At 45.9% G+C, this 19,331-nt stretch overlaps 1 protein-coding gene across 1 annotated transcript in view; it reads left to right on the forward strand.

The window, feature by feature from the left end:
• The first annotated feature begins 2,357 nt into the window (after positions 1 to 2,357).
• LOC124550701 (helix-loop-helix protein 1-like) overlaps positions 2,358 to 19,331 on the forward strand; it is a 35,378-nt gene continuing 18,404 nt past the window's right edge. Inside the window, exon 1 of the mRNA XM_047125424.1 lies at positions 2,358 to 2,404. Coding sequence (XP_046981380.1) covers positions 2,358 to 2,404 — 47 coding nt within the window. The remainder of the gene's footprint in view (positions 2,405 to 19,331) is intronic.

Consider the following 19,331-nt stretch of genomic DNA (forward strand, 5'->3'; position numbering starts at 1 on the left):
AGACGCCGAGATTTTCGATTCGAGTCCCACAGCTTTTACCTGCCTGGGAGACTTTCGCCATGAATCGCTTGTTGCCTGGAGACCAGTCTAAGTGACTAAATGATTGTAAGACTTTTGGGTTACCTAGACTTACAGGACGCTGGAATAGCTACGAATCAGCAACTTCCGTTAATCAGTACGACGGAAAACCAGTCTGAACTTGCAAATTTTCCTTTTTGTTTTATTCACTCGATGACTGGTTCCGGGCCGAGACCTATGATTTGAATGGGTCTCAGTCCGAAACTAGTTGGTTGGTTGCTTGGTCTGGGAAATGGAACCAAACAGCGAGGTCAACGGCCCCATCAGATTAGGAAATAATGAGGAAGGTTCCTGGCAGTGCCCTTTCAAAGCGACGATTTGAATGACGATGATTTAAATATGGGACTCAGCACGAAACTAGTTGGTTGGTTGGTTTGGGGGAGGGCACCAAACAGTGCGGTCATTGGTACCATTGGATTAGGGAAGAATCGGGAAAGAAGTCGGCCGTTCCCTTGCAAAACTTTGATGTGAATGACTATGATTTGAAAATGGGTCTCGACCTGAATCTAGTTGGTTGGTTGCTTTGGGGCAGGGGACCAAACAGCGGGGTCATCGGTCCCATCCTTCCCTAATCGGATGGGACCGATGGCCACTCTGTCTGGTCACTCTCCCAAACCAACCAACCAACTACACTCATCCTCATAGATTAAGGATAATTACAGAATGTGGTGCGACACTACACCAAACTGGCACTGATAGCATAGGCACATAGGAAATACACACGACACAGATCTGTAAGTCCACGGTATTGGTGATAGGTTGAGAAAACCGTACCAAAACACATGTGCTACAATAAGCCACTGTTTCCTGCGCATGCACCCCGACATCAATATGGGATTTGATCACCATGCACACGTACACAGGCCGCACAATGGATTCGCATACTCTGGATCAGGTGGTCGAGCAGCTGCTGGGGTATAGCCTCCCATTCTTGCACCAGTGCCTGTCGGACCTCCTGAAGTGTCCTAGGGGTTTGAAGATGCGCAGCGATACGCCGACCGAGAACATCCCACACGTGCTCGATGGGGTTTGGGCCTGGAGAACAGACAGGCCACTCCATTCGCCTGATATTTTCTGTTTCAAAGTACTTCTCCACGATCGCAACTCAGTGTGGCCGTGCGTTATCATGCATCAGGAGGAAGGTGGAACCCACTGCACCCCTCAAAAGGCAGCCTAACTGGTGCAAAATGACATCCCGATACACCTGACCTGTTACAGTTCCTCTGTCAAAGACAGTCATGGGTCTACATGCACCATCAAACCATGACCTGCATACAGGTCCCTTTCAAGGACATTAAGGGGTTGATATCTGGTTTGTGGTATCACGCCAGATGAAAACCCGGTGAGTATCACTATTCAGACTATACCTGGACTCATCAGTGAACATAACCTGGGACCAGTGTTCCAATGACCATGTACTGTGTTCTTGACACCAGACTTTGTGGGATCATCTATGACCAGAGGTCACTGGGATGCACCTTGCACGTCTTCAGACGAATAAACCGTGTCTGTTCAGTCGTCTGTAGACTGTGTGTCTGGAGACAGCTGTTCCAGTGGCTACAGTAAGGTCCCGAGCAAGGCTACCTGCAATACTCCGTGACCGTCTGCAGGCATTGATGGTGAGGTATCGGTCTTCTTGTGGTGTTGTACACTGTGGACGTCCCATACTGTAGCCCCTGGACACGTTTCCTGTCTGCTGGAATCGTTGCCATAATCTTGAGATCACACTTTGTGGCACACGGCGGGACCGTGCTGTGACCTGTTGTGTTTGGCCAGCCTCCAGTCGCCCTAATATTCTACCCCTCACAACGTCAACAATTTGTGTTCTTTGAGCCAATTTCAACACACAGTCACCATTAGCACGTCTGAAAACGTCTGCACACTTACTCGCTGCACCGTACTCTGACATGCACCAACACTCCTCTGCGTATGTGGACTGCTGCCATCGTCACCGTGCGACGACCGCAGGTCAAATGCACCGCATGGTCATACCCCGAGGTGATTTAAACCCGCAAACCGCCCACCAGAGCGTTGTTCCACCATGTATCAGCATTATCCTTAATTTATGAGCATGAGTGTAGTTTCGGGCCGAGACCCACTTTCAAATCATCGTCATTCAAATAATGGGTCTTGGCCCGAAACTAGTCATCGAGTGAATAAAAAAAAAGTAAAATTTGCAGCTTAGGACTGGTTTTTCGTTATACTGATGCTATTCCGTTGTCTTTCCAGTACAGTCAGTAAGCGTGTTTCTCTGTTTTGCAGATGGAGGAAATGCCGCCATGAGCCACGTCGTGCACGACCACAGGGCGGTGACTCTGCACAGGCGGTGAGTCCACCACGCGCTGCTGCCCGTCTAGACTCTCTGAAACTTGGCATCAGGGTCGCGAGCACACCATCGCTTGTGCACGTTTTAAGGAGCTTTTCCGCATGCGCAACTCGCGTGACGAAATTGCTTTACGGGCCAAATACACACGGATTTGACAAACAGCCTGCACGGTTCACGATGTGCACAGTTAGCCCTTGTCACTGAAGTGTAAGTTTATGTCAGGGCCACCAGGTGGTAGCACACTAGCAGACTTTTATCCCCATTCTCTCGGCATAAACCTGGTAGATGACAGCATATGAGGGGCGTTTGAAAAGTCCATGCAAAAATAGAAACTACTTATGTGTTGGGGGTAAACCTTTTAGACTTATACACTTCGCCCAATGCTGTTCTAATTTGTTGATCCCTTCCGAATAATAGGAATTGTCCAAGTCGCCCAGCAAAATAGCTAGTTGCTGCAATCACCTCCTCGTTTGAAAAAACTCTTTATCCACCAGCCATTTCTTCAATTTGGGAACAAATGGTAGTCCAAGGGAGCCAAGTCTGGAGAATAGGGTGGATGTGAAACGAGTTGGAATCCTATTTCCATTAATTTTGCGACCACAACTGCTGAGTTGTGTGCTGGTGCATTGTCGTGATGGAAAAGGAGTTCTTTGCGGTCCAATCGCCGGCTTGTTTCTTGCAGCTCGGTTTTCAAACGGTCCAGTAACGATGAATAATATGCATCAGTAACGGTTTTACCCTTTTCCAGATTGTCTATGAGGATTATCCCTTGCGAATCCCAAAAGTCATTCGCCATAACCTTTCCAGCCGAAGGAATGGTCTTCGCCTTTTTGGTGCAGATTCTCCCTTGGTAACCCATTGTTTAGATTGTTATTTGGTCTCACGAGTATAGTAATGTATCTATGTTTCATACACAGTGACGAAACGACGCTTAAAGTCCTGCGGATTCTTCATGAACAGCTGCAAACCATCCTTGCAACACTTCACACGATTCCGTTTTTGGTCAAGCGTGAGCAATCGCGGAACCCATTTTGCGGATAGCTTTCTCATGTCCAAATGATTATGCAAAATATTATGTACCCGTTCATTCGAGATGCCCACAGCACTAGCGATCTCACGCACCTTAACTCTTCTGTCATCCATCACCATATCATGGATTTTATCAATGATTTCTAGAGTCGTAACCTCCACAGGGCGTCCAGAACGTTCAGCATCACTTGTGCCCATATGGCCACTCCGAAAACTTTGAAACCACTTATAATCTGTTATAATCGAAGCAGCAGAGTCACCGTAATGTTTATCAAGCTTCTCTTTAGTCTCCTGAGGCGTTTTGCCTTTCATAAAGTAATGTTTAATCGCCACACGAAATTCTTTTTCGTCCATTTTTTGACAATCACTCGACTTCCTTGATTCACACAAATGCCAAACACAATAAAATAGACCTATATGGCTGAAACTTGGTGTGCGTTCTTTCCAAAGACGCTACTAACTAACCGGTGGTGCCATCTCTCGGACTTTGCACGGACCTTTCAAACGCCCCTATATACTATATACTGTAGAAAATTAGATCGGACGTCATTATACGTTAAAGCTGTACTGAGCGTAAACCTATTTAGTGGGTTTCTGAATGAGTTATAGTGTGTTAAGTTATAACTTTTATCATACAGCAATCCATTTGAGGCGCTGAGAATCATAAGGGCCTAAAGCACATCACTGTCGATTGTGTGATTGTAGCATTTATTCATGCTTCAGAAATCTGTTGATCTTATGGTGAGGCAGGTTTACCTGTGCTGTAGACTCACATTCTATAAATGAAAATTCACGAAATGCTGTGTCACTGGTTTCTCTGATATTCACTTAAATTTGGAATCGACATCCGTGTGCTTTAGGCCCTTATGGATCCCTAGTATTCTACTCAAGTGACCATGTAGGTAGACATTACTACTTGAGTTTGATTATTTCCACAAACGGCACTTTGCGTTTGGTTGTTTATTGTGGGGGAATCAGCATTCATGTTGGAAGATAACCGTACTGTGGGAATTAAACAATCTTTCTTACAATAAACCCAGCAGAGGACGCCAGATGAAAGATAACCGTATTATTGAGGAGGAGAGAAAACTATGGTTTTGCCTGTACTTTCTTAAAAAAAGACCCTGGCAACGCTCGTATTTCTGCTTTACGCAGCCCTCGTGATTTTTGTGGATTTTCTTGTTTCTATACTGGTCCACAACCAGGCAGAAACCGACACCTGACATCGGCATTAATAAATGAGGTAGCCATTGCAACTAGCCCTGAATGGAAATGGCGCAACCGATAATTGGGGGAGGGGAACGTGAGAGCGTTACCCAGAGAACAGAGCGTGTCCTATTTTGCACGTCACTAAGCAAGGGGCTGAAGGGCTCACACGCTGATGTGTGGGTCCTTGACTTCTATATCTTTTCGTTATTTTCAAAACTCTTTTCCTTCTGTAAATGAATTATCTTAAGTTGACTTCATTGCGATTTCAGGGTATGTTAAAGATTGATGATCATTCATAACCTATTTATTTTAAACATTCAACTATACAGCAATTACAGAAATTATTACACGTTACAGAGATTACATTTTTGCAACTTATTGCTTGGCTATCTTGTTTGCCAGTCTGCGCGCACATTGTCTTCGGGCAACACGGAACTGCGTTTGGCCAAATGTGTACCACCAAATTCTACCAGTACTTTACACAGAGCATCCACTGTGTGCGAGGGGGATAACGGACGAGACACATTAACACAGGTGCTCGAAGGAGTTTAGCGGATCGATGTCTGTTTTGTCCCTATTTGAAACTCGTGCCCTCCGGCAACGAACGATCGACCACTTGGAATTACAGTTCATCCAACTACAAAGGAACTGAAAACTGCCATCAATTTAACTATGCCGTGAGGCGGCGAATTACGATGTGACCGTTCGATGTTATAATTTGGCTACCAATGATCAACCACGTTGACTATTACTAGCATGGGGCATACCATGTGTTCTAAGACCCCCTTCGCACATAGAAACATTTTTACGGTTCAATTTTTCGACCAAAATAAATCACTCGCATTTGAATATACTTCGTTGCACTCGATTTACGTTATAGTTTTATACACTGGAACTATTGATGAGACTGTAGCTTACGACACCACGTGGCTTTGTACAAAGGATCTGAGCCTACTCTGTTTCCACACAAACTTTCCGAAATCAACGAGAAAGCAATCATTGCGTACATTCGTTTCCCTACATAATCTGAAGCTGGAAATAAAAAAGAATCAGTTCAAATATTCAAATACCTTTCTTCCTGTGAACACCGAGACAGACGCACTGAGGGCACGTCTGCTCACTTACCAGTCTTCTGTAGAACTCCCAGAATGTGGCGGGAACCCGGAGGTCTTCCTGGGCCCCAATGGAGGGGATCACCGAACCACTTGGCCGTGACCAACCTCTGCACCCCAAATCTTATGATACTGGAACGTGTTTGATCTCTGATCCCCTACCCTGGAGTAAGGTTGGCACTACTACACTACAGAACTACTTCTGCTTTTTCCCAACTAGTATTTGGCCACGCTTTATGGAAAGGTGGGAGGAGGATTAGTAATGTTCATGTGCATGATACACGACAAATATTCAAATACCTTTCTTCCTGTGAACACCGAGACAGACGCACTGAGGGCACGTCTGCTCACTTACCAGTCTTCTGTAGAACTCCCAGAATGTGGCGGGAACCCGGAGGTCTTCCTGGGCCCCAATGGAGGGGATCACCGAACCACTTGGCCGTGACCAACCTCTGCACCCCAAATCTTATGATACTGGAACGTGTTTGATCTCTGATCCCCTACCCTGGAGTAAGGTTGGCACTACTACACTACAGAACTACTTCTGCTTTTTCCCAACTAGTATTTGGCCACGCTTTATGGAAAGGTGGGAGGAGGATTAGTAATGTTCACGTGCATGATACACGACAAATATTCAAATACCTTTCTTCCTGTGAACACCGAGACAGACGCACTGAGGGCACGTCTGCTCACTTACCAGTCTTCTGTAGAACTCCCAGAATGTGGCGGGAACCCGGAGGTCTTCCTGGGCCCAAATGGAGGGGATCACCGAACCACTTGGCCGTGATCAACCTCTGCACCCCAAATCTTATGATACTGGAACGTGTTTGATCTCTGATCCCCTACCCAGGAGTAAGGTTGGCACTACTACACTGCAGAACTACTTCTGCTTTTCCCCAACTAGTATTTGGCCAAGCTTTATGGAAAGGTGGGAGGAGGATTAGTAATGTTCATGTGCATGATACACGACAAATATTCAAATACCTTTCTTCCTGTGAACACCGAGACAGACGCACTGAGGGCACGTCTGCTCACTTACCAGTCTTCTGTAGAACTCCCAGAATGTGGCGGGAACCCGGAGGTCTTTCTGGGCCCCAATGGAGGGGATCACCGAACCACTTGGCCGTGACCAACCTCTGCACCCCAAATCTTATGATACTGGACCGTGTTTGATCTCTGATCCCCTACCCAGGAGTAAGGTTGGCACTACTACACTACAGAACTACTTCTGCTTTTCCCCAACTAGTACACTCCTGGAAATGGAAAAAAGAACACATTGACACCGGTGTGTCAGACACACCATACTTGCTCCGGACACTGCGAGAGGGCTGTACAAGCAATGATCACACGCACGGCACAGCGGACACACCAGGAACCGCGGTGTTGGCCGTCGAATGGCGCTAGCTGCGCAGCATTTGTGCACCGCCGCCGTCAGTGTCAGCCAGTTTGCGGTGGCATACGGAGCTCCATCGCAGTCTTTAACACTGGTAGCATGCCGCGACAGCGTGGACGTGAACCGTATGTGCAGTTGACGGACTTTGAGCGAGGGCGTATAGTGGGCATGCGGTAGGCCGGGTGGACGTACCGCCGAATTGCTCAACACGTGGGGCGTGAGGTCTCCACAGTACATCGATGTTGTCGCCAGTGGTCGGCGGAAGGTGCACGTGCGACGCACGGATGCACGCCAAGACCGTAGGATCCTACGCAGTGCCGTAGGGGACCGCACCGCCACTTCCCAGCAAATTAGGGACACTGTTGCTCCTGGGGTATCGGCGAGGACCATTCGCAACTGTCTCCATGAAGCTGGGCTACGGTCCCGCACACCGTTAGGCCGTCTTTCGCTCACGCCCCAACATCGTGCAGCCCGCCTCCAGTGGTGTCGCGACAAGCGTGAATGGAGGGACGAATGGAGACGTGTCGTCTTCAGCGATGAGAGTCGCTTCTGCCTTGGTGCCAATGATGGTCGTATGCGTGTTTGGCGCCGTGCAGGTGAGCGCCACAATCAGGACTGCATACGACCGAGGCACACAGGGCCAACACCCGGCATCATGGTGTGGGGAGCGATCTCCTACACTGGCCGTACACCACTGGTGATCGTCGAGGGGACACTGAATAGTGCACGGTACATCCAAACCGTCATCGAACCCATCGTTCTACCATTCCTAGACCGGCAAGGGAACTTGCTGTTCCAACAGGACAATGCACGTCCGCATGTATCCCGTGCCACCCAACGTGCTCTAGAAAGTGTAAGTCAACTACCCTGGCCAGCAAGATCTCCGGATCTGTCCCCCATTGAGCATGTTTGGGACTGGATGAAGCGTCGTCTCACGCGGTCTGCACGTCCAGCACGAACGCTGGTCCAACTGAGGCGCCAGGTGGAAATGGCATGGCAAGCCGTTCCACAGGACTACATCCAGCATCTCTACGATCGTCTCCATGGGAGAATAGCAGCCTGCATTGCTGCGAAAGGTGGATATACACTGTACTAGTGCCGACATTGTGCATGCTCTGTTGCCTGTGTCTATGTGCCTGTGGTTCTATCAGTGTGATCATGTGATGTATCTGACCCCAGGAATGTATCAATAAAGTTTCCCCTTCCTGGGATAATGAATTCACGGTGTTCTTATTTCAATTTCCAGGAGTGTATTTGGCCACGCTTTATGGAAAGGTGGGAGGAGGATTAGTAATGTTCATGTGCATGATACACGACAAATATTCAAATACCTTTCTTCCTGTGAACACCGAGACAGACGCACTGAGCGCACGTCTGCTCACTTACCAGTCTTCTGTAGAACTCCCAGAATGTGGCGGGAACCCGGAGGTCTTCCTGGGCCCCAATGGAGGGGATCACCGAACCACTTGGCCGTGACCAACCTCTGCACCCCAAATCTTATGATACTGGAACGTGTTTGATCTCTGATCCCCTACCCAGGAGTAAGGTTGGCACTACTACACTGCAGAACTACTTCTGCTTTTTCCCAACTAGTATTTGGCCACGCTTTATGGAAAGGTGGGAGGAGGATTAGTAATGTTCACGTGCATGATACACGACAAATATTCAAATACCTTTCTTCCTGTGAACACCGAGACAGACGCACTGAGGGCACGTCTGCTCACTTACCAGTCTTCTGTAGAACTCCCAGAATGTGGCGGGAACCCGGAGGTCTTCCTGGGCCCCAATGGAGGGGATCACCGAACCACTTGGCCGTGACCAACCTCTGCACCCCAAATCTTATGATACTGGAACGTGTTTGATCTCTGATCCCCTACCCAGGAGTAAGGTTGGCACTACTACACTACAGAACTACTTCTGCTTTTCCCCAACTAGTATTTGGCCACGCTTTATGGAAAGGTGGGAGGAGGATTAGTAATGTTCACGTGCTTGATACACGACAAATATTCAAATACCTTTCTTCCTGTGAACACCGAGACAGACGCACTGAGGGCACGTCTGCTCACTTACCAGTCTTCTGTAGAACTCCCAGAATGTGGCGGGAACCCGGAGGTCTTCCTGGGCCCCAATGGAGGGGATCACCGAACCACTTGGCCGTGACCAACCTCTGCACCCCAAATCTTATGATACTGGAACGTGTTTGATCTCTGATCCCCTACCCAGGAGTAAGGTTGGCACTACTACACTGCAGAACTACTTCTGCTTTTTCCCAACTAGTATTTGGCCACGCTTTATGGAAAGGTGGGAGGAGGATTAGTAATGTTCACGTGCATGATACACGACAAATATTCAAATACCTTTCTTCCTGTGAACACCGAGACAGACGCACTGAGGGCACGTCTGCTCACTTACCAGTCTTCTGTAGAACTCCCAGAATGTGGCGGGAACCCGGAGGTCTTCCTGGGCCCCAATGGAGGGGATCACCGAACCACTTGGCCGTGATCAACCTCTGCACCCCAGATCTTATGATACTGGAACGTGTTTGATCTCTGATCCCCTACCCAGGAGTAAGGTTGGCACTACTACACTACAGAACTACTTCTGCTTTTCCCCAACTAGTATTTGGCCACGCTTTATGGAAAGGTGAGAGGAGGATTAGTAATGTTCACGTGCTTGATACACGACAAATATTCAAATACCTTTCTTCCTGTGAACACCGAGACAGACGCACTGAGGGCACGTCTGCTCACTTACCAGTCTTCTGTAGAACTCCCAGAATGTGGCGGGAACCCGGAGGTCTTCCTGGGCCCCAATGGAGGGGATCACCGAACCACTTGGCCGTGACCAACCTCTGCACCCCAAATCTTATGATACTGGAACGTGTTTGATCTCTGATCCCCTACCCTGGAGTAAGGTTGGCACTACTACACTGCAGAACTACTTCTGCTTTTTCCCAACTAGTATGTGGCCACGCTTTATGGAAAGGTGGGAGGAGGATTAGTAATGTTCACGTGCATGATACACGACAAATATTCAAATACCTTTCTTCCTGTGAACACCGAGACAGACGCACTGAGGGCACGTCTGCTCACTTACCAGTCTTCTGTAGAACTCCCAGAATGTGGCGGGAACCCGGAGGTCTTCCTGGGCCCCAATGGAGGGGATCACCGAACCACTTGGCCGTGACCAACCTCTGCACCCCAAATCTTATGATACTGGAACGTGTTTGATCTCTGATCCCCTACCCAGGAGTAAGGTTGGCACTACTACACTACAGAACTACTTCTGCTTTTCCCCAACTAGTATTTGGCCACGCTTTATGGAAAGGTGGGAGGAGGATTAGTAATGTTCACGTGCATGATACACGACATATATAAATATGTATAATGAGGCCTAAAACATTCTCCATCCGTCCACATGGGGCTCCACTGCACCAGCGGCCGTCCGCGTCGTGCAACAATTTCCGGTGCCAGCGAGCAGCGAAACCTGCTGCTTATGGAGCGGTAACTACTGTACCGTTTCAACATGCAGTGTGAACGTGGACTGTGTTGAATCTATTTTAAATGCTAACAGAAAAGTAAAGATGTGAGGATGGGCCGTGAGTCGTGCTTGGGTAGCTGAGTCAGTAGAGCACTTGCCCGCGAAAGGCAAAGGTCCCGATTTCGAGTCTCGATCTGACAGACAGCTTTAATCTGCCAGGAAGTTTCATGTGAGTGCTGAGGGAAAATATCATTCTGGGAACAGCAAAGTAAATTAGCAGGAAAAGTTAGCCGCAAAGGAACTATGGCCTCCGACAACAGATTCTTTGCTTGGGAGAGTGACGAAATCAGATACGCGTGATTACAAGCGAACATTTAACGAGGAAGTGTACAGTTCGTACAAATTATTGTGCGGGCGCAGCGTAAGAATATCTGGTTTTCAGCCCGGGTGTAAATTCGTGAACTTATACATCTGTCAGGGATCTTGTACATTTGTACGAAAAAATGGAAAAGCATAAAAATTCCTACTTACACAAAAATGCGAAGTTGAGAGTTGTGAAAACTTGCACATTATTTCGTTATTACCCTAAACAGTACTTAATTACGTTCAAAACAAAAAATTCCACAAAAACAATTCCTTCTTTTGTCAGATAAGTTATGCATCTTATTTTATTATTATTACAGCTGTTATCATGATTGGCGGTGGCTGTAGGCCAGCCGGAGTGGCCGTCCGGTTCTAGGCGCTACAGTCTGGTGCCGAGCGACCGCTATGGTCGCAGGTTCGAATCCTGCCTCGGGCATGGATGTGTGTGATGTCCTTAGGTTAATTAGGTTTAAGTAGTTCTAAGTTCTAGGCGACTGCTGACCTCATAGTTAAGTCGCATAGTGCTCAGAGCCATTTGAACCATTTTTGGTGGCTGTAGTTGTATAAACTTGTAGGTAAGCATAACTGTTATATAGCAGGTGCTATTAATTTCACACTTACCTGAATTTCAAAAATTTGTGAACAACCAGGGTCACGAGCTGCCATTGGTGAATCTGTGTTTTCGAGTGTAAACGCCTACGCAGTACACGCCAAACAGTCTTTTGTGGAATGCTAGTCTAGCTAGACGCACGCCGCGTTGATTTTTGTGGACTGTTCGGAATAATCATCAACACTCCGGCGACCTGGTGATTTATCGTGTCGCAGTGAACAACCCGTCTCAACAAAGTAAACCGCCAAGAGTAAATTGTATGCTGCTTGGAGGTTCTTCAGACTCGATGTGAAATTTACACCGAACAGTAGTTGCAGACTTCGTTTCATGAAACCAAAACACGCAGAGAGCACTCTCCACTGAAACTTGAGGTTGTTTGCTAGAAAATAACACATCCATCGATTCTGTAAGTTATCTCAATAAATTTATGTATCATTTCGAAGCCGTAAAGTCCTCACTCTGTTTAATATGCTGATATATTCTTTTTGTCATAGCTGCAGTTAATCTCCCAATACCATAACTCGTAGTTTTGCGGTAGCGTTCTAGCTTCCCGCTCACGGGGTCGCGGGTTCGATTCCCGTGGGAGCGAGAGATTTTTCCTGCCTCGAGATGACTGGGTGTTATTGTGTCGTCTTCATCATCACCATTCATTCCCGTGGGAGCGAGAGATTTTTCCTGCCTCGAGATGACTGGGTGTTATTGTGTCGTCTTCATCATCACCATTCATTCCCGTGGGAGCGAGAGATTTTTCCTGCCTCGAGATGACTGGGTGTTATTGTGTCGTCTTCATCATCACCATTCATCCCCCTCCACTAGGACCTTGCCTAGTACAGCGGTGCGGGTCTCCCGCATCGTCCCCTATGCTCCTCGGAGTATGGGACTTCATGATCACCATTATATATCTTTAATCGTTCAAATTTTTCTAAGCAATAACCTCAACACCGCTTGTACAGCTGCGTCATCAGCAATCTAATTTTCTCCAATGAGCGCACATTACAACTACTCCCATTGTAATTGGTACTGCACTAGATGTCAAGCATTCAACACCAATGCGCTATCAAGCACGGCATTATATGATCCACCACGGCGGTACGCGCCTGCGAGATCCTATACTTGTTCTTCGCATTCACTGAGCATCCTAGCACTTTTTCCTTTGCCTTCCAGTCTACTTGTTCTCTCTTGCTTCTTGTGCATGTTGTGTATTACGCGTCTTTCCCTATAACTTATTCATATTTCTGTCAGAACTCGGAACATTCTGCACCGATTTACATTGTCGAACGCTTTTTCCAGGTCAACAAAAACCTACGAACATGACTTGATTTTTCTTTAGTCTTGCTTCCATGATCAAGCGCAACGGAATAATTCCCTCTCTGGTGCCTTTACCTTTCCAAAAAGCCAGACTGATCGTCATTTAAGTGTTCCTCAATCTTCTTCGTCATTCTTCTGCATGGGATGCATGAGCCGTTAAGCTGATTGTGCGATAGTTTTCGGCACTTATCACAGTTTGCTGTCTTCGAAATTGTGAGCATGATATTTTTCCGAAATCTCATAGATTCTGCAGATTGGTTTCAATAGTCGTTTGGTTGCCTCTTCCTACAATGATTTTAGAATTTACGACGGAATCTTCTCTATCCCTTCTGCCTTATTTGGTCTCAAGTCTTTTAAATTCTGATTCTAATTCTACATCTCCTGTCCCTCCCCTGTCGACTCCTGTTCTTCTATCACGTCAGTAAACAAGTCCATCTCCTTATAGAGGCGTCGAATGTACTCTTTCCACCTATCCGTTCTCTTCTCTGCAACTAACAGCGGGAATCCCATTGCACTCTTAATGTTACCACCCTAGCTTTTAATTTAACTGAAGGTTGTTTTGTCTTTTCTATACGCCGAGTCAGCCCTTCCAGCAGTAATTTCTTTTTCGATTTCTTGCAATTTTTCATGCAAACTTTTCGCCTTAGCTTCTCCGCATTTCCTATTTATTTCGTTCCTAAGCAACTTGTACATCTGTATTGCTGTATTTCCCTAAACAATTTTGTTCTTCCTTCTTTCATCGATCAACTGAAGCATTTCTTTTGTTACCCATGATTTCTCCGCTGTTACCTCCTTAGTACCTGTGTTTTTCTTTCAAACTTTGCCGTTCTTATAGATATCCACTCCTCTTCAACTGAACTCTTTTACGTTGTGATTGTAATATTAGATCCCTTGTCTCTTCCATGTTGACTCCAATTCCTTCTCCTGTCACGTTATCGAGCGATTCCTCGCACTCACAGAGGCCTTCAATGTACTCTTTCCACGTATCCTCTCTCTCCTCTTCATTTAACGGTGGAATTCCCATTGTATTCTTAAATTTACTACCCTTGCTTTTAAATTTCACCGAAGGTTGTTTTGCCTTACTAAAGCTGAATCATCCTCCCGACAATAGTTTCCTGGCCATTAAAATTGCTGCACCACGGAGATGACGTGCTACAGACGCGCAATTTAAGCGACAGAAAGAAGATGCTGTGATATGCAAATGATTAGCTTGTCAGAGTATTCACACAAGGTTGGCGCCGGTGGCGACACCTTCAACGTGCTGACATGAGGAAAGTTTCCAACAGATTTCTCATACACAAACAGCAGCTGACCGGCGTCGCCTGGTGAGACGTTGTTGTGATGCCTCGTGTAAGGAGGAGAAATGCGTACCATCACGTTTCCTACTTTGATGAAGGGCGGATTGTAGCCTATCGCGATTGCGGTTTATCGTATCGCGACATTGCTGCTCGCGTTGGTCCAGATCCAATGACTGTTAGCAGAATATGGAATCGGTGGCTTCAGGAGGGTAATACGGAACGCCGTGCTGGATCCCAACGGCCTCGTATCACTAGCAGTCGAGATGACAGGCATCTTATCCGCATGGCTGTAACAGATCGTGCAGCCACGTCTCGATCCCTGAGTCAACAGATGGGGACGTTTGCAAGACAACAACCATCTGCACGAACAGTTCTACGACGTTTGCAGCAGCATGGACTATCAGCTCGGAGACCGTGGCTGCGGTTACCCTTGACGCTGCATCACAGACAGGAGCGCCTGCGATGGTGTACTCGACGGTGAACATGGGTGTACGAATGGCAAAACGTCATTTTTTCGGATGAATCCAGGTTCTGTTTACAGCATCATAATCGTCGCATCCGTGTTTGGCGACATCGCAGTGAACGAACAGTGGAAGCGTGTATTCGTCATCGCCTTACTGGCGTATGATCTGGCGTGATGGTATGGGATACCGTTGGTTACACGTGTCGGTCACCTCTTGTTCGCATTGACGGCACTTTGAACAGTGGACGTTACATTTCAGATGTGTTACGAGCCGTGACTCTACCTTTCATTCGATCTCTGCGAAACCCTACATTTTAGCAGGATAATGCACGACCGCATGTTGCAGGTCCTGTACGGGCCTTTCTGGATACAGAAAATTTTCGACTGCTGTCCTGGCCAGCACATTCTCCAGATCTCTCATCAACTGAAAACGTCTGGTCAATGGTAGCCGAGTAACTGGCTCGTCACAATACGCCAGTGACTACTCTTGATGAACTGTGGTATCGTGTTGAAGCTGCATGGGCATCTGTACTTGTATACGCCATCCAAGCTCTGTTTGACTCAATGCCCAGGCGTAGCAAGGCCGTTATTACGGCCAGAGGTGGTTGTTCTGGGTACTGATTTCTCTCGATCTATGCACCCAAATTGCGTGAAAATGTAATGACATGTCAGTTCTAGTATAATATATTTGTCCAATGAATACCCGTTTATCATCTGCATTTCTTCTTGGTGTAGCAATTTTAATGGCCAGTAGTGTACTTCACACCTTTCCTGCAGCCACTTAAGACGAGCTTATAGACAGTAATATCGATGTTTCCAGCAATAGGCCTATTTGAGTTTCTCGCTTTCCACGCGCAACGCTACTTCTGAACACATTAGCATCGCTTCACACACTGTGTGTAAAGACTCCAGAAGTGTCGCAGTGTGGCAGTTCCGTTGAGAACACACGGTCGGGAAATCTGTGTTGCGACCGGCGCCCCTTCGCTTGGAAACAGACCAGCGGATGCATTTTTTAACGCTGGGGCACCACAGCGCAATACCTTCTCTCTCTTATCTTCCCCTATTCCCGTAGGACTCACAAAACAAACCCGTCCCCCGGCCAGCAGTAAACGCCCCAGGACTACTGAGGACAGGCAGAACGCACGTGTGAGTGCGTCTCTTCCTGTTTCTGCTTGCGCTGGCTAACCCGTATCCGTGGCGCAAGAAACACTACAGGAAAGATCATCCAAATGTTTCGGTACGCACATTTAAGGGCGCCGATCTGTATGGAACCAGAGTGCAATATTCACAAATACGTCTGCACCTACTACTACACAGAAAAAAGCTACGTATTGGGCTGTCCGTTTTGCTCGCGCGTTCCATCTGTAGTGCCTGCAAACCCTGCACCCGGCGTGGCCCTCAGGGTAACATGTTGTCCCACCACCATGTCGACAACCTGACCCGCCTTTGGATATGTCAGTGTTTGTTTGTGCCTGGCGTTGGACGGAACAGCGTAAAAGTGTGCTTACAGGCTATGGAAAGCAAGGAGAAACAATTCTGAGGTCGTATGTTGCTTTACTATCGTCAGCGGTAAACGGCAGAAGGTTTGTGCTGTACACCGGGACGATGCAGCAACGGCTCGACCATGTCAAAAGTGGTTCAGTCGATTTCGAACTGGCAATTTCGTCTTAACAGACAAGCCTCGATCTGGACTGCCAACGGTTACAAACGTGGAACCGCTTAGTGACACGTTAGTCAACAATACACGAATGACAACGCGGGTGTTTGCACTGAGGGCCAATGTCGCTCGTGCTATTGTAGCCAGAAACTTTAAGAAGCGGGAGTACGTAAATATTGCCGATGTATCGTCTTCGGTTAGCCTTCTCCACACCATTTTCTATGCATTCCTTTCAATTTAAGTTGTTCGTAATTGAAATTCCTGGGTATTTAGTTGAATTTACGGCCTTTAGGTTTGACTGGTTTATCGAATAACCGAACTTTAACGAATTCCTTTTAGCACTCATGTGGATGACCTCACACTTTTCGTTATTTAGCGTCAATTGCAATTTTTCACACCATACAGATATCTTTTGTAAATCGTTCTGCACTTTGTTTTGATCTTCTGATGACTTTACTAGTCGAATAACAACAACGTCATCTGCAAACAACGTAAGACTGCTGCTCAGATTTTCTCCTAAATCGTTTATATAGATAAGGAACAGCGAAAGGCCTATATAACACTACTTTGTGGAACGCCGGAGATCACATCTGCTTTACTGAATGGCGTTCCGTCAATTACTACGAACTGTGACCTCTCTGACAGGAAATCGCAAATCCAGTCACATAACTGAGACGATATTCCATAAGCACGCAATTTCACTACGTGCCGCTTGTGTGGTACAGTGTAAAAAGACTTCTGGAAATCTAGAAATGCGGTAACAATTTGAAATCCCTTGTCAATAGCACTCGACAGATCGTGTGTGTAAAGAGCTACTTACTTTTCACAAGAACGATGTTTTCTAAAATAATGTTCAAAAATAGCTCTAAGCACTATGGGACTTAACATCTGAGGACATCAGTCCCCTAGACTTAGAACTACTTATACCTAACGAACCTAAGAACATCACACACATCCCTGCCCGAGGGAAGATTAGAACCTGCGACCGTAGCAGCAGCGCGGTTCCGGACTGAAGCACCTAGAACCGCTCTGCCACAGCGGCCGGCTTTTGCTTACATTTGTCACTTATCGGGATATTTTGAAATCGATAATAGGCATACGACGATGCCGCAGCTGGAAAACCCATAGGAAGATTATATCTTCTTTTGGTGAATTGGAAACGAAACTGTAGGTACATTACACATAAATAAAATTCTTTTCTTGAGAAATAAAAAAGACTGATAGACACTATTTTTATTGTAACAGCCTGGGTATATTTTCTGCAGTGTTTAATCACTTACTAGGTACCAAAACTATATAATATTACTAATCCTAAAAACTATGTAATGTTACTAATCAATAATCAGAAATAAATTATAAATTTCTTATTAAAATGTAAGAAATCGTTTGATTGAAGACTATTAGTGCAAGTCTGAATGCATGACAAACAGTATTCAATAAGCACTGTTAACACGCTTGACATAGCTCGCTTTATTCACAAAATTAAATGCCATATGATTGCAGTCCAATTAGGCAAAGTGGTTTATGTGATGCTCCTTTATATCTCCTTACGCTTTAGTTTTATTTTGAAAGTTTCTTGTTGCTGGTATCCGAGAAATGCTTAAAACTTATTCTGATATAGAAATATGCAAATGTCGGTGCAGGGCAACAGAACTATGACAAAATTTAATTTTTAATGGAAATTTGTGGAGCTTGCACTACATGAAACAATTCGTCTGCGAGAATGCAGCCCGATTTCAATTAAATTTACGTATGCCATCTGACTGCAAAACTGATTACTCAGATTAAAGAGTTGGCCCTGAATATTGCTAATCTTTATCTTCAGTCTTGCAAACAATTAGTGTATCAACACTGTTGTTGTAATTACACAGAAAATGAACGTAAAAATTAACGCATCTGACTTCTGAAAGAATTACTTGAAAATTCAAATTCACAAGATAGCAATTTACTGATATCTTCTACTGGTATTAAGCATCTGAACTGATGTGATATTATTTTCATAAATCGACTCTGACAATCAATGAGCATTACAGTGGACATGAACTTTGATGGTAATTAAATTAATTGGCCTACCTACGCACACAGAACGCTCGTCTGCTCTGCGACTTGTTGCTATTAGGAATAATAATGTGCCTGTCAAAAATGAATTTTCATTTGCCGTACTGGTTACGTGCAGCGCAAGACGGTATCTTATCAATTTTCGTAAATGCTTCTCAGTACGCAACTCGTGATTCACAATGCAAGTGTGCAAACCGAGTCACGAAGGTAAATAAAATTGGGAACTACTCTTAATGACTGATAAATGATAACAAAGACTCCATGTTGAACGGTGCCTCATTAAGGGTGGCAACAATACACCTTTTCATAAAGTTCTCAAACCTACACAAGTTACCAAAACGTTTCTTAATAACTCTTCTGCCTACAACTGCCTTCCTTGACACTTGTTTCAACTATAAGACAAGACCATATGCTGCATTATCAAATTTCTACAGTAATCTTCAACCACACGCCGTATCCCAACAATAAGAAGCTACACACCAACGAATATAATAAACTGGATTACCTTGAAAGTTGGCTTTTATCATTCGTCCATCAATATAATCTCGTTTGCTTAATATCTTTCCTCTAAACGTATAATTACAAGATCCTTTTTAAATAATGCTGCCTCCACTACACGGCAGGGCAGCTTCCATCCTTTTTAAGCTAAGTACATTCTCAGACAGTCCATCACACGCTGACTGCTGTCTCTGACTTACTCTGACCAACACCTCTGGTCTCAAACACAGTCTTACAAAGAATGTGAATACATCGATACCGCAGAGGTTGGGTACCTTTATCAAATTCACACTGACTCTGACTTACTGTGACCAACATCTCTGGTCTCAAAGACGGTCTTACAAACAATATGATTATATCGATACTGCAGAGGTTATCAAACTCGCAACGTCATTCAAATTTATGGGCAAATATTTCTGAAAATCATCATGGCAAATAGGACAGACCCC

The sequence above is a fragment of the Schistocerca americana genome, chromosome 9, assembly GCF_021461395.2.
Source record: "Schistocerca americana isolate TAMUIC-IGC-003095 chromosome 9, iqSchAmer2.1, whole genome shotgun sequence".
Classification (NCBI taxonomy): Eukaryota; Metazoa; Arthropoda; class Insecta; order Orthoptera; family Acrididae; genus Schistocerca; species Schistocerca americana.